The sequence below is a fragment of the Mus musculus genome, chromosome 11 (assembly GCF_000001635.26).
Source record: "Mus musculus strain C57BL/6J chromosome 11, GRCm38.p6 C57BL/6J".
NCBI lineage: Eukaryota > Metazoa > Chordata > Mammalia > Rodentia > Muridae > Mus > Mus musculus.
The window spans coordinates 58,805,561-58,829,871 of record NC_000077.6 but is presented as its reverse complement, the minus strand read 5'-3'; the positions used below and the strand labels follow the sequence as shown (position 1 = coordinate 58,829,871).

At 41.7% G+C, this 24,311-nt stretch overlaps 1 protein-coding gene across 1 annotated transcript; it reads right to left on the bottom strand.

Annotated features, from left to right (window-relative positions):
• Window positions 1-11,870: 11,870 nt before the first annotated feature.
• On the bottom strand, window positions 11,871-12,944 carry Olfr313 (olfactory receptor 313). The gene has a single exon (NM_146536.2). The coding sequence runs from the start codon at window positions 12,860-12,862 to the stop codon at window positions 11,936-11,938; it is 927 nt and encodes a 308-aa protein (NP_666747.2). The 5' UTR covers window positions 12,863-12,944; the 3' UTR covers window positions 11,871-11,935.
• Between the last annotated feature and the right edge of the window lie 11,367 nt (window positions 12,945-24,311).

The window sequence follows — 24,311 nt, the reverse complement described above, 5'->3', positions numbered from 1 at the left end:
GGTGGCTAACCACTGACATCTGTGAGTACATTTGAGAAGATGGCTTAAGATAAAGTCTTACTGAGTTAGTCAATAGTTAACTGGTCTTGCGTTCACTCTCTGGTCATGAAGGCATGAATCTTGCAATGCTCTTGCCTCTGTTTCAGAAGGTTTCTGGTCTGACAGTCTTGTACCATCAGGCCACTGTCAATATTCTGAGCTAGATGGAAGATACTTGCATAACTTTAGAAACAGAGCTTTAGAGCAGCTGGCATTGCATCTAACCAAGCCTGCTAAGCAACAAGTATGTGCCTTGTCTTGTGCCCAGCTGATGGTATATGCTATGACACAGTGGTGAAATATAAACTCAGAGCAGTAGTGATAGAAAGAAATGCTTGCCTTCTTTGTAATTTTTTCCTCTAAATTAGTAGACCTTCAACTTTCCTAAAAGAAACAGAAGTTGATTGACACACACAGAGCACACACCTTACATTTAGGCACAGATGAGGTTGGTTGGCTTTTTTTCCCCTCACTCAGCTCTCACCTGGTGGAATGATGCTCACTTTCTGTGTCCAGAGGTCATCAAGTGGTGAGATGGACAGTAGGGCCATCTGTCAGGCAGTAAGGCAGCTGCCCTGGCAAGGACTTGCTTGAGGTGTGGATGGATGAAGTAGTCTCATTCCCTTTGCATGTCTTAAATGTTGTGAAATGATTCTCCTGCCAGTCCATCTGGGAAAGGAGAGAGTGTGCTTTGAGCTGTCTAGGGATCTGGCTCTGGGAATTTGTTTGGTTCCTGCCAGGTCCCATGGACTAAGACTCCTCAGGGTCCCTGTGGGTTATCTTGGAGAACTAAAACAGAATGTTTTATGAGGCCACATGAAAATAATAGTTGGCACACTAAAACCTGGTTTGATTTCAAACACCTCAGGCTTGAGTCTATGAGATGGACATTTATTTTAAGACACAAATATCTGTATACTATGGAGACCACAATTATGACATTAAATGTCCTGAACTTGTCATTTTCTTTGTTCAGGTTCTTAGGGTACTTAGAAGCATCAAACCAAGCTCATTGCATCCTTGTATCTGCTACTGTGACTCGTGACCCCAGTCATTTGTTCACCCAAATCCTTGTATTGCCATACATATGCTCAGATGGCATATTTTAACTGACAAGTTTGCGTGTGTGTGCCATAAACTGTCACCTGGAGCCTAAAGCTTATTTCCTTTCACTTACAACACTTCACAATGCATCTAGGTTGGGGAAGAGAAAAGAGAGCCCAGCACTGATGGGGATGGAGAGGGGGACTATGAATGTGAGACCAGCCTGGGCTATAAGCAGGGTCCTGTCCAATGGCAGAGAAATCAAAGTAAATAAGTGGTGTGTGTGTGTGTGTGTGTGTGTGTGTGTGTGTGTATGTATGTATTAATGCCCATGTGTTATTGGTGCTTTCTCTATAGTATCTTCTCTGGTCCAGTTCTTGAATTTTACCAAGGCCATCATGGAAACAGAAGTACAAAAGGGAACACATGCAAATCTGGAGTGTAAAGTCTGTGAAGTTTAGGTGTGTGCAGAAGTTCATGTCAACAAAGCTCTGATTAAGTCAAACATGAGCATGAGCTCAGGTGTCTTTCATTCCTCCTCCCAGTCCATGCACCTCCATGGAGGGCTGGAGGAAATCCTCCAAGCAGGCAGCCATAGTTACTCATCTGCTTTGACTGACTTTTGCACCTGGCTTCTTTCACTGACACTGTGCATCGGAGATTCATGCATGCTTCTGTCTATATTTCTAATATGTATCTTCACATATTTTTAAGTTTTTTTTATTTTTGAGGAGGGCATATCCATAAATATTCAGACTTATAAGCAATTCAATGTATAATAAGAAAAATTTAATTATGTGCAATGTACCTAAATAGATATTTATCAAAAGACATACACATGCCAATTAGAAAAAGGAAACGCAGGTCCACATTGGGAAAGAACTTGGTGCAAGTTTCCATGGTCCCCAGAGGACTCTCCATGCCACAGGCACCCTAGCATGCCCAGGATCTTAGGATCACTGGTGACTCCAATGCAACATTTGTTCCTAAACAGCTGTGAGAGACACAGCTATCCCTGAGCCAGCAGGAGCAGGGACACAGGAATCCCGCTTGAACAACAGCTCTGGTTCCTTCTGGTTGGTGCAGGTCCACCTTAGTTTGAACACAATGGACAGCCCTAAGGTCCCCCAGAGGAGGTACCACTTCCAGGTGCTGTAAGATGCCCAGGATCTTAGGATTGCAGGATTCCAGGATCCCAGGAGCTTGGTCACACCAGGATCTCAGGGTCTCAGAGGAAGCTTGACTGCCAAGAACTCTGACACACTCAGAATCTCAGGTTCACAGGATCCCGGAATCACAGTATCACAGAATAAGATGGACTCTTACAGGAATTACAGTAAGGGCAGGCTCCAATCAGATATACTGAGGGCATTGAGCACTTGAGATAATCAGATGGCAGGCAGGAGGCAAGTTTAAGAACAGAAGCAACAGAAACCAAGTTTACTTGGCATCATCAGAACCCAACTATCCCACCATAGCAAGTCCTGTATACACCATCACACCAGACAAACAAGATATGGATCTAAAGTCACTTCTCATGATGATGATGGAGGACTATGAGAAGGAAATAAATAACTCCCTTAAAGAAATACAGGAGAACACATCCAACCAGGTGAAAGAATTGAACAAAGCCATCCAGGATCTAAAAATGGAAGTAGAAACAATAAAGAAATCACAAAGGGAGACCACTCTGGAAATAGAAAACCTAGGAAAAAAGTCAGGCGCCATTGATTCAAGCATACCCAAGCGATAGAAGAGTGAATCTCAGGTGCAGAAGATATCATAGAAAACATTGACACAACAATCAAAGAAAATGTGAAATGCAAAAAGATTCTAACGCAAAACATCCAGGAAATCCAGGACACAATGAGAAGACCAAACCTAAGTATAATAGGTATAGATGTGAAGGAAGATTTCCAACTTAAAGGGCCAGTAAATATCTTCAACAAACTTATAGAAGAAAACTTTCCCAACCTAAAGAAAGAGATGCCCATGAATATACAAGAAGCCTACAGAACTCCAAATAGGTTGGACCAGAAAAGAAATTCCTCCCATCACACAATAATCAAAACACCAAATGCACAGAACAAAGAAAGAATATTAAAAGTAGTAAGGGGAAAAGGTCAAGTAACATACAAAGGCAGACCTATAAGAATTACACCTGACTTCTCCCCAGAGATTGTGAAAGCCAGAAGATTCTGGGCAGATGTCATTCAGCCCCTAGAAGAACACAAATGCCAGCCCAGGCTACTATACACAGCAAAACTCTCAATTACCATAGATGGAGAAACCAAAGTATTTCATGACAAAACCAAATTTACACAATATCTTTCCGCAAATCACAAAGGATAATAGAGGGAAAACTTCAACACAAAGAGGGAAACTATGCTCTAGAAAAAGCAAGAAAATAATCTTTCAACAAACTTAAAGAAGATAGCCACATGAACAGAATTCCAACTCTAGGAACAAAAATAACAGGAAGCAACAACGACTTTTCCTTAATATCTCCTGATATCAGTGGACTCAATTCCCCAATAAAAAGACATAGACTAACAGACTGGCTATGTAAACAGGATCTAACTTTTGCTGCATACAGGAAACCCACCTCAGGAACAAAGACAGACACCACCTTAGAGTAAAAGGCTGGAAAACAATTTTCTGAGCAAATAGTCCCAAGAAACAAGCTGGAACAGCTATTCTAATATAGAATAAAATCAACTTTCTAACTAAAGTTCTCAAAAAAAAAATAAGGAGGGACACTTCTCATTTATCAAAGGTAAAATCTACCAAGATGAACTCTCAATTCTGAACATCTATGCTCCAAATGCAAGGGCATCCACATTCATTAAAGAAACTTTGCTAAAACTCAAAGCACATATTACACGTCACACAATAATAGTGGGAGACTTCAACACCTCACTCTTATCAATGGACAGATCCTGGAAACAGAAACTAAACAGAGACACAGTGAAACTAACAGAAGTCATGAAACAAATGGATTTAACAGATATCTACAGAACATTTCATCCTAAAACAAAAGGATATACCTTTTCTCAGTTCTTCATGGTACCTTCTCCAAAATTGACCATATAATTGGTCAACAAACAGGCCTAGGCAGATAACAAAAATATTGAAATATTCCCATGCATCCTATCAGATCACCACGGACTAAGGTTGATCTTCAATAAAAACATAAATAATAGACAATCCATATTAAAAATCCATACATGTGGACGCTGAACAACAATCTACTCAATGATAACTCAGTCAAGGAAGAAATAAAGAAAGAAATTAAAGACTTCAGAGTTTAATGAAAATAAAGCCACAACATACCCAAATTTATGGGACACAATGAAAGTAGTCCTAAGAGGAAAGCTCATAGCTGTGAGTGCCTCCACAAAGAAGCTGCAGTGAGCATACACTAGCAGCTTGAAGCACACCTGAAAGCTCTAGAACAAAAAGAAGCAAATTCACCAAAGAGGAGTAGATGGCAGGAAATAATCAAACTCAGGGCTGAAATCAACCAAGTGGAAACAAAAAGAACTATACAAAGAATCAGTCAAACCAGGAGCTGGTTCTTTGAGAAAATCCACAAGATAGATAAACCCCTAGCCAGACTAACTAGAGGGTACAGGGACAGTATCCTAATTAACAAAATCAGAAGTGAAAAAGGAGACATAACAACAGAACCTGAGGAAATCCAAAACATCATCAGATCCTACTACAAAAGCCTGTATTCAACAAAACTGGAAAACCTGGATGAAATGGACAATTTTCTATACAGATACCAGGTACCAAGTTAAATCAGGGTCAGATTAATGATCTAAACAGTCCCAAATCCCCTAAAGAAATAGAAGCAGTCATTAATAGTCTCCCAACCAAAAAAATCCCAGAACCAGATGGGTTTAGTGCAGAGTTCTATCAGACCTTCAAAGAGTACCTAATTCCAATACTTCTCAAACTATTCCACAATATAGAAACAGAAGGTACTCTACTCAGTTTGTTCTACGAAGCCACAATTATTCTGATACCTAAACCACACAAAGACCCAACAGAGAAAGAGAACTTCAGACCAATTTCCCTTATGAATATTGATGCAAAAATACTCAATAAAATTCTCGCAAACCAAATCCAAGAACACATCAAAATGATCATCAATCATGATCAAATAGGCTTCATCCCAGTGATGCAAGGATGATTCAATATACGGAAATCCATCAATGTAATCCACTATATGAACAAACTCAAAGACAAAAACCACATGATCATCTTATTAGATACTGAGAAAGCATTCGACAATGTCCAACACCACTTCATGATAAAAGCCTTGGAAAGATCAGGAATTCAAGGCTCATACCTAAACATAATAAAAGCAATATACAGCAAACCAGTAGCCAACATCAAACTAAATGGTGAGAAACTGGAAGCAATGCCACTAAAATCAGGGACTAGACAAGGCTGCCCACTCTCTCTCTCTACCTATTCAATAAAATACTTGAAGTCCTAGCCAGAGCAATTCGACAACAAAAGGAGATCAAAGGGATACAAATTGGAAAGGAAGAAGTCAAAATATCACTATTTGCATATGATATGATAGTATATATAAGTGACCCCAAAATTCCACCAGAGAACTCTTAAGCCTGATAAACAACTTCAGCGAAGTAGCTGGATATAAAATTAACTCAAATAAATCAGTGGCCTTTCTCTACACAAAGGATAAACAGGCTAAGAAAGAAAACACCACCCTTCAAAATAGTCACAAATAACATAAAATACTGTGGTGTGATTCTAACTAAGGAAGTGAAAGACATGTATGATAAGAACTTCAAGTCTTGAAGAAAGAAATCGAAGATCTCAGAAGATGGAAAGATCTCTGATGCTCATGGGTTGGCAGGATTAATATAGTAAAAATGGCTACCTTGCTGAAAGCAATCTACAGATTCAATGCAATCCCCTTCAAAATTCCAACTCAATTCTTCACAGAGTTAGTAAGGACAATTTGTAAATTCATCTGGAATTTAAAAAACAACAAACAAACAAACAAACAAAAAAACTAGGATAGCAAGAACTATTCTCAACAATAAAAGAACCTGTCGTGGAATCACCATGCCTGACCTCAAGCTGCACTACAGAGCAATTGTGATAAAAATGGCATGGAACTGGTATAGTGACAGACAGGTAGATCAATGGAACCAGAATTGAACGACCCAGAAATGAACCCACACACCTGTGGTCACTTGATCTTTGACCAAGGATCTAAAACCATCCAGTGGAAGAAGACTGCATTTTCAACAAATGGTGCTGGCTCAACTGGCAGTTATCATATAGAAGAATGTGAATTGATCCATTCTTATCTTCTTGTACACTCAAATCTAAGTGGATCAAAGAGCTCCACATAAAACCAGAGACATTGAAACTTATAGAGGAGAAAGTGGGAAAGAGCCTTGAAGATATGGGCATAGGGTAAAGATTCCTGAACAAAACACCAATGGCTTGTGGTGTACGATCAAGAGTTGACAATTGGGACCTCATAAAATTACAAAGCTTCTGTAAGGCAAAGGACACTGTCAATAAGACCAGAATGCAACCAACAGATTGGGAAAAGATCTTTACCAATCCTAAATCTGATAGTGGGTTAATATCCAATATATAGAAAGAACTCAAGAAGTTGGACTCTAGAAAACCAAATAACCCTATTAAAAATGGGGTACAAATTCGGGTGTGGTGGCGCACGCCTTTAATCCCAGCACTCAGACGGCAGAGGCAGGTGAATTTCTGAGTTCAAGGCCAGCCTGATCTACAAAGTGAGTTCCAGGACAGCCAGGGCTATACAGAGAAACCCTGTCTCAAAAAACCAAAAACAAAAAAAAACCCAAAAAAACCCCAAAAAACAAAAAACAACCCCCCCCAAAAAAGGGGGTAAGATGTAAACAAAGATGTCTCAACTGAGGAATACTGAATGGCTGAGAAGCACGTTAAAAAAAAAGTTCAACATCAGGGAAATGCTAATCAAAACAACCTGAGATCCTACCTCACACCAGTCAGAATGGCTAAGATCAAAAACTCAGATGACAGCAGATGCTGGCAAGGATGTGGAGAAAGAGGAACACTCCTCCATTGCTGGTAGGACTGCAATCTGGTACAACCACTCTGGAAATCAGTTTGGCAGTTCCTCAGAAAATTGGACATAGTACTACCGGAAGATGCTCCAACATGTCATAAGGACACATGCTCCACTATGTTCATAGCAGCCTTATTAGTAGTAGTTAGAAGCTGGAAAGAACCCAGACATCCCTCAACAGAGGAATGGATAAAGAAAATGTGGTACATTTATACAGTGGAGTACTACTCAGCTCTTAAAAACAATGAATTTATGAAATTCTTAGACAGATCAGGCCTAGCCCCAAACCATGGAGTTTTTTTTTTTTGTCTAATATATTCACAGTTTGGAGGCTTATATTTAACACTACAGTTTATTCAGGCTGATTTTTTGGATGCAGATGAGATTAAGTGTCTAGTTTTATTTTTCTCCATGTGTATGTCCTTCCTCCCAGCATTGTTTTTGAAGAGAACACTTCTTCCCCATCAAATGGTTTTAATTACAGCAGTTTTATATCATGAGAAAATATGGTCTGATGCTGTTGTAATTAATCCACATAGTACTTTAAAGAAAGAGCCCAGGAATGACTGGAGGCATTCACAGTAAAAAGATTTCCAACTCGGGGCCAAGATGCTTAGAATGAGGATGGTACCCAGGGCTTGGCTGTCATCAATCAAAACGAAAGCAATCCTGTAAGTCTGTCTTGTCTGAGTGGAGAGACTTCTCACATTTCAGAGAAGTGTAGTGAGCAAACAGCCCACACCCATGAAGAGAACAGGCACTACTGGATAAAGAGATGTCCAGTCCTAGTGTTTTCATGAGACATGTCTACATCTCCCATCCATTTTCAGATTACAGACAGGCAAAATGTCTTGCCTAATTTTAAAAGTTATTTAAAAAGTGTTTACTTGTATGTGTATACACACCATGTATGTGCACAAGCCTTGGAGGTGAGACGAGGCATCACACTTAACAGATGGTTGTGGTCTGCCATGTGGGAGCTGGGAATGTGTTCATTTTTATAAAGTGGCATAATTATGTATTTGACTAAAAGAATAAGATAGGAGAACAGGTAGATTTAGTTTCATTTCCACGTGAAGAATGTTAAGCATTCGTTTAGGCCTCACTCATAGGTGCTTGTTGCTCACACCTTCATTGGCAACATTTCAAGGTCGGGATGTGGAAGGGATCCCACCTACTGCTTAATCCTGTCCTGTTTGAAGACCGTGTTTGTAGTTGGAACGGTATGAACAAGAATTGCCCCATAAAACTGGTGTGTGAATGTTTGGCCATAGGGTGTGACACTATTGGGATGCGACCTTGTTAAAAGAAGTATGTCACTGTGGAGATGGGCTTTGTGGTCTCCTATGCTCAAGCTAGGCCTAGTGTGGCAGTCTCCTTTTCCTGCCTGAGGATCAAGATGGGGAATGCTCAGCTCCTTCTTTAGCACCATGTCTACCTGCATGCCACCATGCTTTCCACCATGATGATAATCGACTAAACCTCTGAAAAGTATAAGCGAGCTTCAATGAAATGTTTTCCTCTAAAAGCAATGCCATGGTCCTGGTGTCTCTTCACAGTCATGGAAACCCTGACTAAGACACTAGTGAATGAAGATGCAGTTCTGTAGAACTTTCCCTCAGAGTGACAGATGTCTCCACGTGGAACAGGCTGTTTCTAGTGTTTGAGCCGTGGTGCAGGACCAGACACAGCCCTTGTGGGCTTCTGTGATCCACTTCAGGTTCTGAGCCCCATTCTTAGATTATCAGGTCACCTCAGAGCCCATGTGTGACAAGGTTCAATGGGAATGCAAGAAGTTGAACCCAAGCCTGAGAACGGTAGGAGACAAGGTACAAAAATAATGCTCAAAATACATTTTTGTTTCAGGATCATGTAACATGGGTCTACAAACTAAATAATGTTCATGAATTCCAACATTATCATTCATTCATGATATTGTGATACAAAATGTATCATTGAAAGGTGGGGATCACTTCTCCAAAGGGGAGGACGGTGAGTAGGCTAGTTAGAACAAAGCTTCTTGTGATTTATTTGAGGTAGAAAGTTTGTATGTGTACATGAGATACAGTCCTTTAAACGTTGAGTAGCACAGGTTACAGTCAGACAATGTTTGCTTTTGGGCCAGAAAATTGATAAGCATGGAGTCTACATTTTATACCCCCCTGGTCCCACAAACAATGAAATACGAGGACAAGCAATGACATCAGATATGAGCATGGGGAATCTGTATCCTTCTATGTTTTTTTTCTGGAAAACTGAGCCTGATAGTGTCTCACTGTGTCTCTGTTTGGTTTTTCTGTTTCTTGTGTATGTGTGTGTGGCGTGCACATATGAATGCATGCATGTTTGTATCTTTGTTAATGTATGTGTCTGTGGATAGAGGCTTTTTACCATCTGAGCTATCTTTCTAGTCCCCATATGCTTCAATTCCTTAACCTTCAGATTTCATGTATCTATCTGTATATATATTTAAATGGACAGATGCAATATAGTTGCTTGTTTGAATAATAATCTATCATTTTTTAAGGCAGGGTCTTACTTTGTAGCCCAGAGTGGCCTTGAACTTCCTATGTAGACCAGGCTAGTCTCAAATTTATAGAAGTCTTCTTGCCCTTGCCTCAACAATGCTGGGTTTATGGGTATGATCAGTTTTGCAGGTTACTCTGTCCTTCAACAGTATATTTTGGTAATTTATATTTAAAAATTATTACTGACAGAATTAGATTTAACTGTCACATTTGTAAATGTTTCTGAATTATTTTCCACCTTTCTGTCTTCAATTTTTTGCATATCAGTTATACTTCTTTTAAAATCTCCTGTATATGTTCATGAATTTTTGAAATGCTTCTTTTAAAAAAATCACTTAGGGCAATTTAAAAATGACAGTGTAGAACCACTTTGTGTGTAATACAGACACATAAGAGAATACCCATGCAATCCCTCCAGCATTAGAGAAAACATCACCACCAGGAAGCACTAGTAATGAATTGTGTGCCTTCACATTCTCCATGTCGATTTCATTCTGTCAGACTGACTCCCTCGGAAAACATATTTGTTTCTGTAAAACTCGATGATGATCTAAGAGAGGGAAATGTCCAAACATTGCGAATGTTTAAGATCACAAAATATGGTCACATCTCTTATGAGAAGACAGTTAATTTTCATTTATTTTCAATGTTAGATTTTACATGTTTGACTTGAGATTCATAGTATCCAACACAAATGTCACTTTTGAGGAACAAACAATAATACAGACCCCAAGATACTGAGCTGGGGTGCCATGACCCAGGACCCTGAACAGGAAACTCTTATGAGTCCTCCCAATAACTGCCACACTTGGGAAGCTGAGGCAGAAGAGCAAGTTCATGGTCATCCTTGACTACGTACTGAGTTTGAAGCTACGGGGATACTTCAGATCCTGTCTTTAAAATGAGACCCAAGAGCCAGGAGAGATGGGCAAGAGCATCTGCTGCTTTCTCAAAGGACCGCTGATTGATTTGCAGCACTTACACAGTGCCTCGCAACCATCTGTAACTTCATCTCCAGGAACTGCGACCCTCTTCTGATCTCCATGGACCCAAGGCACAAAACGGCACAAGCACACACATGGAGGCAAAACACCCATACACATAAAATAAAAATAAATTAAGGAAAAGAGAATCAAACCAAGAACAACCGCAAAAGGGCAATCCTGGCAGTATATAGGACGAGGCGACATTTCCCATGAACTGACGTGAGTGAATGTTTAATTAGAAAGGAACTTAAGAATTTCACTGAAAACAGAAGGACAGATTCCAACTATAAATACATACACACAAAGGCAATGCCCAGAGCCAGGAGACAACGATCTGTGGGGGGAAAAATCACATTGGTGAGCCTGTTGGGAGACAGTGAGATTGGCAGTAAGAATGGCTGTTCCTGAAGTGTGCAAAACCCACAAGGCACATCTGGTGACAAGGCTTAGCACTGACATAGGACACTCCCTCTTCTGGGTCGGCAAAGACCTCCAGTGGAAATCCAACAGGTGTATGGTATTCACAGCAAAAGAGAGGCAGAGACACAGGATGTGGTTATGGAGAGCAAGTCTGTTCCACAAGGGGACTTGCCACTCACTCAGTACACACAGTGCTCCTGAGAGTTCTGCCATAGCTCCAGAGCCTGGGATGAGGGCGTCAATCAGCCACAGCTGGCTGGTCATCTCCTTGTGTACAAATCCAGGCTCTACAAACAGAGACGAGAAGGACAGTAAATGACAGTCTAGGCCACCATGTAACATAAGACTGGGTATCTAGAAAGCAGGTGAGTTGAACACCAATCAACAAACAGGTTTGTGACTTGAATATAGATCAGAGGTCTCTGATGGCAGATTTTTTTGCTTGTCTTTTGTTAGCAAGAATCTATCTAGTTATAAATTTTTCACCTGATTGCAGTCATTCAGTTTTGTTACTTTTAGAATATTCTGAGATACATTATTTTTTTTTAAATGTTTCTATATGGGTATTATATATACAGGTAAGTGCACATAGTTAGGTTTGCCCATGGAGGCCAGAATAGGGTACAGAATCCATTGGAGATAAAACGTCACTGCGGGGACTGGTGTGGCTTCTGGCATGCTCTAAAACTGGTTTCAACAGCAATATCAAGTGTTATAAGAGTTGGAAAGGTATGTGTGGGTCAAACAGTTGGCTCCAAAAACAACCATCAGTGTCACACACTGTAGTCTTCAAGGTCTCAGTACTTTCTCCCACAATAAAGTTTCTGTAGAGCAAACTTCATATCTTTGTTCCTCAGACAATAGACAACTGGATTCAGAGATGGTGTGACTACAGAGTAGAAAATAGATGCCAGGGGACCCAGGGTCGGGGAGTACTGAGAGGCGGGCCTCAGATACACAAAGCTCCCAGTTCCATAAAACAAGATGACTGTGGTCAGGTGAGAGGAGCAGGTAGAAAAGGCTTTCCACCTGCCTTCTACTGAGGGGATGCAAAGAACTGTGGCCACAATGCCAATATAGGAGACCACTGTGAGGGCAAAGGAGCTCATGACAATGCAACTACTGACAGCAAAGCCCACCTCCTCACTGAGATGGTAGTCAGTGCAGGACAGTCTCATGACTGGAGGGATGTCACAGAAGAAGTGATCAATAACATTGGGTCCACAGTAGGGAAGGGAGAAGGTGTTGAATGTATGAAAGGCTGAGTAGATGGCCCCACCTACCCAGGCAGTGACCACCAATGCAGAACAATATTTGTGGCTCATGATGGTTCCATAGATCAGTGGTCTGAGGATGGCCAGGCACCGGTCATAAGCCATGGCTGTGAGCAGAAAGCATTCAGAAGAAGAGAATGTGAGAAATATGTAGAGCTGTGCTACACACTCTTGATAGGAGATGACCCCTGAGCCTGTGAGGGATATCACCACTGCCTTGGGGATGGTGGCTGAGGTGTAGCAAATGTCCAGGAAAGACAGATTCTTCAGGAAGAAGTACATGGGAGAGTGGAGTCGACTGTCTCTTGTCACAGCCGTGATGATGGACAGGTTCCCCAGGAGGCCAAATGTGTAAATGAGCAAGAAAACTGGTATGGCCATCAATCTCAGCTGTGGGATATCTGAGAAGCCCCTGAGGATGAAGTGAGTCACTCTTGTGTGATTGGACATGTCTGCTCAGATTGTGCTCAGATGCAGTGCCGCACACAGCTGAGGAAGGGGACAGAAACAATAGGCAGGCTCAGGACATGTGTGTACAGTTCCACGTTGACTACAGAGGTGTGGCTGCTATCAGAAAACTAAGTCGATGAAACAGCCTATGTAAATGGCATTGGGATGAATTAACTAAAAGGAAGAGGATTGGATTAGGCAAGAGCAGAGGGGTGAAAGTGAATAGAGGGAGGGAGAGAGAGGGAAGAACAAGAGGTAGAAAGGAAAAGAGGAGCGGAGGAGAGAGGGTTGAGGAGCAGGAAGGGGAAGAGGAGACATCAGTCAACGTTCTTTTCCTCTTAAGTTTTGCATGGTTTCAGGTGAAAAGCCATCTCATGTATGTATGTACTTTAAAATTTTTTACATTCATATTTATATATGTAGTTCAGTCTCTGTGTATTAATATTCATATATGTGTATATCTACATCTTCATAAGTATATAGCTACATAAATACCTTCTCTCTGTGTCTCTATCTCTCTGTCTACATCTATGTAGAACTTAGGTTTCAAAATAGAGTTAAGCCAGAGGAGAAGAACTCAAACCCTGGCACCAAGTATCTTTGTGTCTTCTGTTTAGGGTATTTCTAGGTCCTGGAGGAGGTTGAGTCGGCTGCCAAGAGGTCAAGCAGAGTAGAGGTGTGTTCCTCTCATGGTGGGCTCCATTTGGAGCTGTCTAACGATGGCCTTGTCTGAGTTCTTCCTTATCATCTTGTCTCCTGCAGTGCCCCGACCCCTGCTCTTCAGACACAAAGGCTACGCTCTCATTCTGTTGCCACCTCAGCCTTCCACCTCAGCCTTCCACCTCAGCCTTCCACCTCAGCCTTCCACCTCAGCCTTCCACCTCAGCCTTCCACCTCAGCCTTCCACATCAGCCTTCCACCTCAGCCTTCCACCTCAGCCTTCCACATCAACCTTGCACCTCAGCCTTCCAAGTAAAGACACACTGCTTTCTCCTTCATGCTCCCAAGCATCTCCACAAAGACTGAATGTTGATCCAGTCTTGAGGTACTCTCTGTACATCCCACCACCAGCTACTCAGTGACCCCCGGCCCTCAGAAAACCATGTCTAACATGGATGTGAAACTTGCCTCCTCAGCAGAATCCTCTGAGGACCTGACAGTTTCTAACAGCAGGTGGTGTGTTTTACCATCTTAATACATTTGTTTGATCTTCCCTCTGTCAATTTGCTTTTTTGGAGGGAAGCTTCACCCTATAGCAGCAGAGTCAGTCCCAGCCCTACTTGGTCTGTGAGATTTACAGTAGGCTGTGTCCTTCCTCTGCTACTGTGAACCAGAGAAAGCAACACACAGGCCTGCAAACTCAGGTGGCTAACCACTGACATCTGTGATTACATTTGAGAAGATGCTTAAGATAAAGTCTTACTGAGTTAGTCAATAGTTAACTGGCCTTGAGTTCACTCTCTGGTCATGAAGGCATTAATATTGCAATGCCCTTGCGTCTGCTTCAGACGGTTCTGGTCTGAACCATCAGGTCATTGTCAATATTCTGAGCAAGTGTAAGGCACTTGGACGACTTTAGAAACAGAGCTTTAGAGCAGCTGGCATTGCAGTCTAACCAAGCCTGCTAAGTAACAAGCATGTGTTGTGTTCTGTGCCTAGCTGATGGTATATGCTGTGACACAGTGGGGAAATTATACTCAGAGCAGTTGTGATAGAAAAAAATGCTCGCCTTTTTAAATATTTTTTCCTCTAAATTAGTAAGTAGACTTTGAACTTTGTTAAAAGAAACAGAAGTTGATTGACACACAGAGTGCACATCTTACAATTAGGCACAGAAGAGATATTTTTTGGTTTGTTTTACTTTCACTCAGCTCTCACCTGGTGGAATGATGCTCACTTTCTGTGTCCAGAGGCCATCAAGTGGTGAGATGGACAGTAGGACCATCTGTCAGGCAGTAAGGCACCTGCCCTGGCAAGGACTTGCTTGAGGTGTGGATGGATGAAGTTGTCTCATTCCCTTTGCACGTCTTAAATGCTGTGAAATGATTCTCCTGCCAGTCCATCTGGGAAAGGAGAGAGTGTGCTTTGAGCTGTCTAGGGATCTGGCTCTGGGAATTTGTTTGGTTCCTGCCAGGTCCCATGGACTAAGACTCCTCAGGGTCCCTGTGGGTTATCTTGGAGAACTAAAACAGAATGTTTTATGAGGCCACATGAAAATAATAGTTGGCACACTAAAACCTGGTTTGATTTCAAACACCTCAGGCTTGAGTCTATGAGATGGACATTTATTTTAAGACACAAATATCTGTATACTATGGAGACCACAATTATGACATTAAATGTCCTGAACTTGTCATTTTCTTTGTTCAGGTTCTTAGGGTACTTAGAAGCATCAACCAAGCCCATTGCACCCTTGCATCGGCTACTATGACCCATGACCCCAATCATTTGTTCACCCAAATCCTTGTCTTCCTGTGCAGATGCACCGGTGGCATGGTTTAAATGACAGGTTTGTGAGTGTGTGCCATTAATTGTCACCTGGCACCTACAGCTCATTTGCTTTCACTTACAACCGAATCTATCACACTTCCCAATTGGGGAGCAGAAGCAGAGCTGATTAAGCAATCCCATAAAAAACATATAAAAATTAAAATTCACATTTCAATGTAACCTATATTTAAAAATAAGTCATGTATTTTTTCAGGGACAACTTTTTATATGATATTTGTATTAATATACAATTTATATTTTATCTGGTTTCATTACTATGGTAATAGATATTTTCAGTGTTAATCACAGCTGTAGCAGCCAAATAATTTTCACTTGAAAATTTATATTGATGGTTTTCAGTGCTGAGATACATACCCTCTGAATTTCTTTTTTCTTTTTAAGTCTTATTTAGCTTAGGCTAGACTGAAACAATACCAGAGAATGACCTTGAACTCCCGAAACTCCTGCTTCCACTGTACAAGTGCTAGAGAATTGAGAGGTCAAGGTCATTCTCAGTTACCTCTCTTCACCACCACCACCACTTTCTTCTTCTTCTTCTTCTTCTTCTTCTTCTTCTTCTTCTTCTTCTTCTTCTTCTTCTTCTTCTTCTTCTTCTTCTTCTTCTTCTTCTTCTTCTTCCTTCTTCTTCCTCTTCCTCTTCTTCTTCTTCTCCTCCTCTTCCTCCTCCTTCTTTTCTTTTCTTCCTCCTCCTTCTTCTCCTTCTTCTCCTCCTCCTCAATCCTCCTCCTCCTTCTTCTCCTCCTCCTCCTCCTTCTCCTTCTTCTCCTCTTTTTCCTTCTTCTTCTTTTCCTCCTCCTCCTTCTACATGAGGATATTATTTCCTCAGCGACAAATATTCCTTAGATTCAAATACCCATTAATTCAATACTTGAGAAAATGGAGACAAAGAATACATGATAATTGACTGCAAATTATAATAGACCTTAAGAAAACAGCCCAGGGCCTGCTTTCAAGTTTAAAAGGACAGTTAGCATGTGATTTCTTATTCGATAGGATTGAAAATCATGACCAGTTATGTACCTGTAAACAAGAGACATCAGTACACCAATGGGAAACACCTGTACCTTGTACACATTGCAGAATTATTCACAATAATGGAAACATAGGACCAACCTGAGTTTCACTAATACACCAGTGGGTGTACTGGCTGGTTTTGTGTGTCAACTTGACACAGGCTGAAATTATCACAGAGAAAGGAGCTTCAGTTGGGGAGGTGCCTCCATGAGATCCAGCTGTGGGGCATCTTCTCAATTAGTGATCAAGGGGGAAGGACCCCTTGTGGGTGGGACCATCTCTCTCGGCTGGTAGTCTTGGGTTCTATAAGAGAGCAGGCTGAGCAAGCCAGGAGAAGCACCCCAGTAATGAACATCCCTCCATGGCCTCTGCATCAGCTCCTGCTCTCTGACCTGCTTGAGTTCCAGTCCTGACTTCCTTTAATGATAAACAGCAATGTGGAAGTGTAAACTGAATAAACCCTTTCCTCCCCAACTGCTTCTTGGTCGTGATGTTTTGTCCAGGAATAGAAACCCTGACTAAGACACTGGGTAACAAGTATCATAAACCATAACTTCTTTGGGATGCTTTACATCCTGAAAAGGCAAAAGAAGTCCAGCTGGAGTGTCATGAATTATCAGTAGGAATAGCATACATGAAACTAAAGGACATTATTATTACAAGCATCAGAAAACACCACATTTTCTTAATTATTGGACATTTTAAAAAGTTGGAATGTTGAATGCATAGAATAAGAAAAAATGTTTACCAAGGGCTAGAGGAGAAAGGGGCATGGGAAAATGTCTGTCAAAAGTATGAAGTTTTAGTTAGTGGCTGGAGAGATGACTCAGCCTCAGTTAAGAAGATGTACTGATATTACAAGAGACCAGATTTTGGATCCCAAAATTGATGCAGTGACTCACAACTCCCTGTCACTCAGTTCCAGGGCATCAGACACCTTCTTCTGGCCTCTGAGGGCACACTGTACTTGTGTGAACATACCCCCAGACACACACATGCATATAACATAATGACTATAGTTATAGTCTATATTCTAAAGTGGTTGAGCAAATTTTATTAGTTTTTTTCCCCCAGTGAACTGAAAATTTAAGTAAAAATGCCCAAAGTTTGGTCTAGCTATCCTACAATATGTATGTTCTGAAGCCACAAATTGTATGCCATGTACACACATATGTATTTATCTAGAATATATAATTTGTAAAAAGTCTTATTTATTTTAAGTTTATGTATATTTGTGTTTTGCCTGTGCACTATGTGCATGCAGTGCCCTAAGCAGCCAGAAGAGGGCGTCAGATCCTCTGGAACTGGAGTGAGCCAGCATGTGAAGGCAAGAGCAACTAGAGCTCTGGATCCCTGAGCTCTCTCTCCAGCCTCATAGAGTTTTTATTAACTAAGAAACAATCAAATACTTAAGGGATAGAATAAAATAATACCCTGATAGTGTAGAGAATATTAGAGTCTATTCATCTGACAAAAGATTATATATATGAAAGTACCAGGAGAAGGGAATGTATGTATGTATGTATCATCTATCTATCTGTCTGTCTGTCTGTCTGTCTGTCTGTCTGTCTGTCTGTCTGTCTATCTTTGTGTGTATCTATGTATCTATATATCTTTGTATATATGTATGTATGTATGCATGTATGTATGTATGTATGTATGCATGTATCTATCTCTATCTATCTATCTATCTATCTATCTATCTATCTATCTATCTTTTTATGCTTAGTCAGATCAGGTCTTACTATATATCTTTGTATCTATGTATCTATCTATATATGTATGTATGTATGTATGTATGTATCTATCTATCTATCTATCTATCTATCTATCTATCTATCTATCTACCTACCTATCTCTATATATTTTCATGCTTAGTCAGATCAGGTCTCACAATATAATCCAGGCCAGCCTGGAAAGCAAGGTTCATGAGCATGACATCATGAATGACTTTAACTCCCCCAACGTGACAGCTGAGACTTCCATTTTTAGTCCTTCTTCTTAGAGCTGCCTTGTATCTCTGTAGTAGTGACTTTCCTGTGGGTTGTTTGGGGTGTGGCCTCTGCTGCCTTAAATGAGCCTGAACGTGCCTGGTATCATCAGCTATTGCATGAAAAATGTTAGCTTTTGAATTGCATGCACTATAGCCACACTTCTTTGTATGTTTTAGTAGACACTGATTTTTGAGCAGGCAAAAGTCAATGTGAAAATTCTAAGTAAAATCAACCAAGTCACTAACTGGTGTCCACACTCCCCTTTTGGGGGAAGATTTAGGAATACGTTTGACATTGCTGTGTTATTCCAGCACTAAAATTGTGTAGAGGGCTTTCCTATAGACAGCCAGCTTGTGTCCCCAACTCTCCCTGCAGAGTCAAAGCACCACATAAGAATGTGGCATGATGAGGAAAAGCCAGAGGCTTTAATGGCTGCCATAATGAGGTGAGGCTTTGACATGTAGGAAAACTTTTTGTAAATGAAGTATTTGGACAATAGTCATGGGACTCATTAAGCTAACAAGATGACAACCTCCTGGGACAGGTTTTTAGAGTTCCTTGGCGAGTCTTGTGAGTTACAGCCATAGGCAGACTTCTGATGAAAGTTGGGATCTCTGGGGAAATTAAGACTAAAGAGTGAATGTCACCCTGGGGTTAAAGACCGTCATTTTCCCAGAGCGTCTTTGGGAGGGACCCACCAAGAAAGGGAAGCCCCAGTAGATCTGATGTCGCTGGTAAAGCTAGAGCTAGAATAAGCTGCAGAACCTTGGTTCCTCAAGTCTGCTTTGGAAGAATCAATTTGATTGGAAACATCTCTCCTTTAAAAGATAGAATGAGGGAGGGACCAAGGAGGGAAAGGGGGGGAGGGAAAAAGGGGGACAGGATCAGGTGTGGGAGAAGATGGGGGAGAAGTTCAGAGGTTCAGGAAATTGAAATGAGGTGTGTAGCAGTGGGGGATTGGGAAATGGAGGTAGCCATTAGCAAGTCCCAGATACTAGGAAAGCAAGAGGCTCCCAGAACCCAACAGGCACAACATTAGCCTAAATAGCCAACCAAGGGGAAAGAACATGTAGAGACCATATCCAGAGGTTAGGCCTGGCTCCCGGTTGAGAGATGGGGCCGCCTACCCATCTGAAAAACATTAACACAGAATTGTTCCTGTTTAAAGGAAATACAGTGGAGCAGAGACTGAAGGGAAGGTCATCTAGAGACTGCCCCATCTAAGGATCCATCCCATCTGCAGACAGCAAACCCAGACACTATTACTGATACCAAGAAGAACATGCTGACAGGAGCCTAGCATAGCTGTCCCCTGAGAGGCTCTGCTAGGACATGACCAATACAGATGTGGATGCTCACAGCCAACCATTGGACTGAGCACTGGGTCCCTAATGGAGGAGTTAAGGGGAGGATTGAAGGAGCTGAAGGGGTTTGCAACCCCATAGGAAGAGAAACAATATCAACCTACCAGATCCCCCAGAGCTCCCAGAGACTAAACCACCAACCAAAGTGTACACATGGATGGACACGTGGCTCCAGCTGCTTATGTAACAGAGCATGGCCTTGTTGGGCATCAATGGGGAGGCCCTTGGTCCTGTGGAGGCTGGATGCCCTAACATAGAGGAATACTAGGGCAGTGAGGCAGGAGTGGGTGGGTAGGTGGGAGAGCACCCTCATAGAAGCAGGGGAGGGGGGATAAGATAGAGGGTTTGTAGAGTGGAAACCAGGAAGCGAGATAACATTTGGAATGTAATAAATAAAATAACCAATAAAAAGGAAAAAAATAACAAAAAATTTTTAATAAGATCCGAATAGGAACCATCTCCACCATGTGGTTCCCATATTTCCATGCATAGGTTTTGTTGTGGACATTGGCTGTTAATCAGATTTCAAAGTTGTGTGCTACACAAATTGGGGCCACAACTGTGCTTCCTCCTGTCTGCTTTCAACAAACCCTCTGCCCTCACCCTTAATTCACTGGCAGGATTGTTCAGTGAGGAGAGTGCACAGCAGGCAGGAAGCTTTCAGTGTGCGTTTAACTTCGACAATGACACATCCAGATCTTGAAAACCTAATCTCCCATCTACCTCCCGCCAAAACCAATGAAGTAAAATAAATAAGCCTCGTGTGTGTTATAAAGCTTTTGTACCAAGCATATCTATAGATTCAACAAAGAACCAAAAAAGTAAAAACAAAGGTACTCATTAGAAATAAGAAATTACGGGAGAAGACACAAGCTTGCAAAAGACGAAAGAAGCAAAAAGCCGTTTATATAGAAGGGAAGAGAACTGATCATTTAAGGAAGAGTTAAAAATATTTTTAAGATAAAAATTGATAGATAAGATAGATAGATAGATAGATAGATAGATAGATAGATAGATAGATAGATAGAGGATACCAGAAATGATACTAAAATCAAGAGATAAACTGTGGCATTTCAGGTGTTGGTTTGGCATGTCTACATATTGTCTTTTAGAAAGATTGCATTTGGGAGACATATTTCTCTAAAAGCCTAAGGAATCTTAATATGTTTCATTCATCCTAAGACTTTTAAAACTTTGTCATTGACCAGCTTTGCCCACTTTTGATTTTACAACAGCTAGTCACTTGCTGTAAACCTGATCACTTTTAGGGAAGCTGTCTTAGTTAAGGTCTCCATTTCTGTGAACAGATCCCATGACCATGACATTGAATTGGGCCTGGCTTACAGTTCAGAGGTTTGGTCCATTATTGCCATGGTGGGCAGCGTGGCAGCACCTGGGCAGACATGGTGCTGAGAGCTCTACATCTAGATCAGCAGGCAGCAGGAAGACAGTGTGACACTGCCTGGCTTGAGTATCTGAGACCTCAAAGCCCACCTCCTGTGACACACTTCCTCCAACAAGGCCACACCTCCTTATAGTGACACTCAATATGAGTCTGTGGGGGCCATTTTTATTCAAACCACCAGAGAAGCTGTTTTGGGTCAGATGATCTGGCCTGCTTTTTCTGTTGTTCTCAGAAAAGCCTTCAATGGTTTTAAAATGAGTTTGTCTATATGGGGAAGAAATCCCATGCAATACAAGTTTTTGTATTAATCTTTATTACAGTGTTGTATAAATTAATGGAATTTACTGAAATTTTCATATGTGTATCTGTCATGAGTTGGTCAAGTCTATAAATACATTCCTTGACACCTCTGCCATTGCCTCTTAGTATCCTTCCTAGACCATAGAGGATATGCTCTGAATTCATTTCTGTTCTTTCCCACTCCTTACTTCCCCTTCTAGTGATCTGCATTCCACTGTGTACTTTTGTAAGACTGCCTTATTCTTTTCTATAAGTGTGTAAGAATGTGTGGTATTCATCTTGTGGTGTCTGGTTTGTTTCACTCAAGTGCATTTTGAAAACTTTTGAGGCACCTTGTTTGACCTGCAGATGAGTAAAATTAACATGTTGCATCTTCTACAAAAAAATATTGTCTTAGGTTTTATTGCTGAAGAGACACCATGACCGTGGCAACTCTTATAAAGGACAACACTTAATTGGGGCTGGCTTACAGATTCAGAGAGTCAGTCCATTATCATTATGGTGGGAAGCATGGCAGCATCCAGGCAGGCATGGCACTGGAGGAGCTGAGAGTTCTACCTCTTGCTCTGAAGGAAGCAAGGATGAGGGTCTTAAAGCCCACCTTCACAGAGACACACTTCCTCCTACAAGGCTACATCTCCTAATAGTGCCACTTCCTAGGCCAAGCATATTCAGACCACAATTATCAAATGTTAAATGTGGCAAAAAAACTTTTTTAGAAAAAAAGGAGAGAATGCTCCTCACCCAGGCTTTTCTAAAGGATTCTTAAATACGACTCAGAATAAGTGAGCTGCCACATATTTTAAAAAAAAAGCAGTTTATAGTCTACTATATTAACAAAATAAATCGAGAAGGATGGTCAAGAGATTAAATGATTTATTCATCAGTCCAAGCAACTGGAGAAAATGTCTATAGAGTGTATATCTGACAGTGCTCTGGAGCCTGACTATGTCAAAAATATCTATCAACACCAAAATAAAAGTACTGTGATTTGGAAAGGGACAAAAGATGGAGTTTGTGTTATAGCAGAATAGGAAGCTATTCTGTATAGGAAGCTACAGGTCCTTGCTTCCATGAAGTAGTCCATTCAGCAGTTCTTAGACTCAGATCTTCTGTGAGGTTCCAGAAAACAGAAGTTGCCATAATCAAGTCCTATGGTAGAAGTCAAAGAAGAGCTAGCTGTCCCCTGAGAGGCTCTACTAGAGCCTGACCAAGACAGATGCGGATGCACGCAGCCAACCATTGGACTGAGCGTGGGGCCCCCCATGGAGGAGTTAGAGAAAGGACTGAAGGAGCTGAAGGGGTTTGCAACCCCATAGGAAGAGCAACAATGTCAACCAACCAAATACCCAGAACCCTCCAGGGACTGAGCCACCAACGACAGAGTACACATGGAGGAACCCATGGCTCCAGCTGCATATGGAGCAGAGGATGGTCTTATTTGGAATCAATGGGAGGAGAGGCCCTTGGTCCTGTGGAGGCTTGATGATCCAGTATAGGGGAATTCTAGGGCACTGAGGTTGGAGTGGGTAGGTGGGTGGGGGAGCACCCTCATTGAGGCAGGGGGTTGGGAAAAGGGATAAGGGGTTTGTGGAGGGGAAAATGAGAAGGGGGATATCATTTGAAATGTAAATAAATAAAATAACCAATAAAAATATGGAAAAAAGAAAAGAAAAAATTTCAAGAAATAACATTTTTGTATTTTACTTTCAAATTGTATCTTTACTTGCAAATGTTCGTTGCAATGTATCTGTCATTGGTCTGTTTTGAGGCCTCTGGCTTCTGCTATACTATCAATACTGGATCCTTATAAGGACTCCTCTCAGATATCCTGTTGTTGCCCTGTGTCATGGAGATCATGAAGCCTTGGGTCTGCAGGATGGGCCCTTTCACTCAGTCTAGCAGATCACAGATGAGGTAGATGTTCAAGTTGGCCAACTCAAAGCCCTTGATCTGGGCCTGGGAGTTGGTCAGCCTGCCAGCTTTCCCAGGTCTGTACCACCAGATAGAGCTCTCCAGCACTGCCCCAAGCTAGCTCACCCAGTGCTTCAGCTGTGAAGAGGTAGGGTCCTCTCTCCTACTCTCATGTCCTCGGGGCCAGCTCACCTGCACATCTACCATCAGGGGCAGCTTTACTATACTGCCCAGGAAAGGAACAGAGCCTACTCAGCCACTACAGCAGACAGGGCCAAAGAGGAGCATCTCTCATCCACATTGCCCCATGGCAGATGAGGGGTAGCGCCAGATCTCCTGAGTGCTGCAGCCAGTGAGGGGCAGGAGCAGGCATCCTGCTCTCGTGACCTCAGGGCATCGGGTGAGGGGGCAAGGAGGGAGAAGGGCATCTCTTCCTCACCCATACCACCACACAGGGGGTGAAGAATGGGGTCAGCTCTTTTGTTTCTATCTTTAAAAACTATATATTACTGATGTCCCTCAACTTAAAGTAGGGATGTACTGAGATGAGCACATCATAAGCTGGAAGCTTTAATTCTTTTCTTTTTGTTTTTGTGTAAAAGTGTGTGTGTGTGTGTGTGTGTGTGTGTGTGTGTGTGTGTGTGTGCTACCTCTCTGTAAGTGCCTGCAGGGGCCAGAAAGAAGATAGTGGATCCTCAGGAACTGGGGTTGTAACAGATGTGAGCTGTCTGATATGGATGCTGGGAGTTCAACTCAGCTTTTCTGAAAAGCAGCAGCAAGCTCTCTTAACCACAGCATTTTTTTTCCAGAGAGAAAGTGGAGAACGTAAGGAGAGTGGGTTGAGATGGATACAGATTTTGACCCAGAAAGAGATGGTTCAAAATTCCCTTTGCTTTTCAAACCTGAGCTACAGATACTTTAAAAAGCCTTCTCTGTTCTATCTATCT

Coding starts and splice junctions, on each gene's coding strand:
- Olfr313 (NM_146536.2), bottom strand. CDS start 12,862: ATGTCCAATCACACAAGAGTGACTCACTTCATCCTCAGGGGCTTCTCA.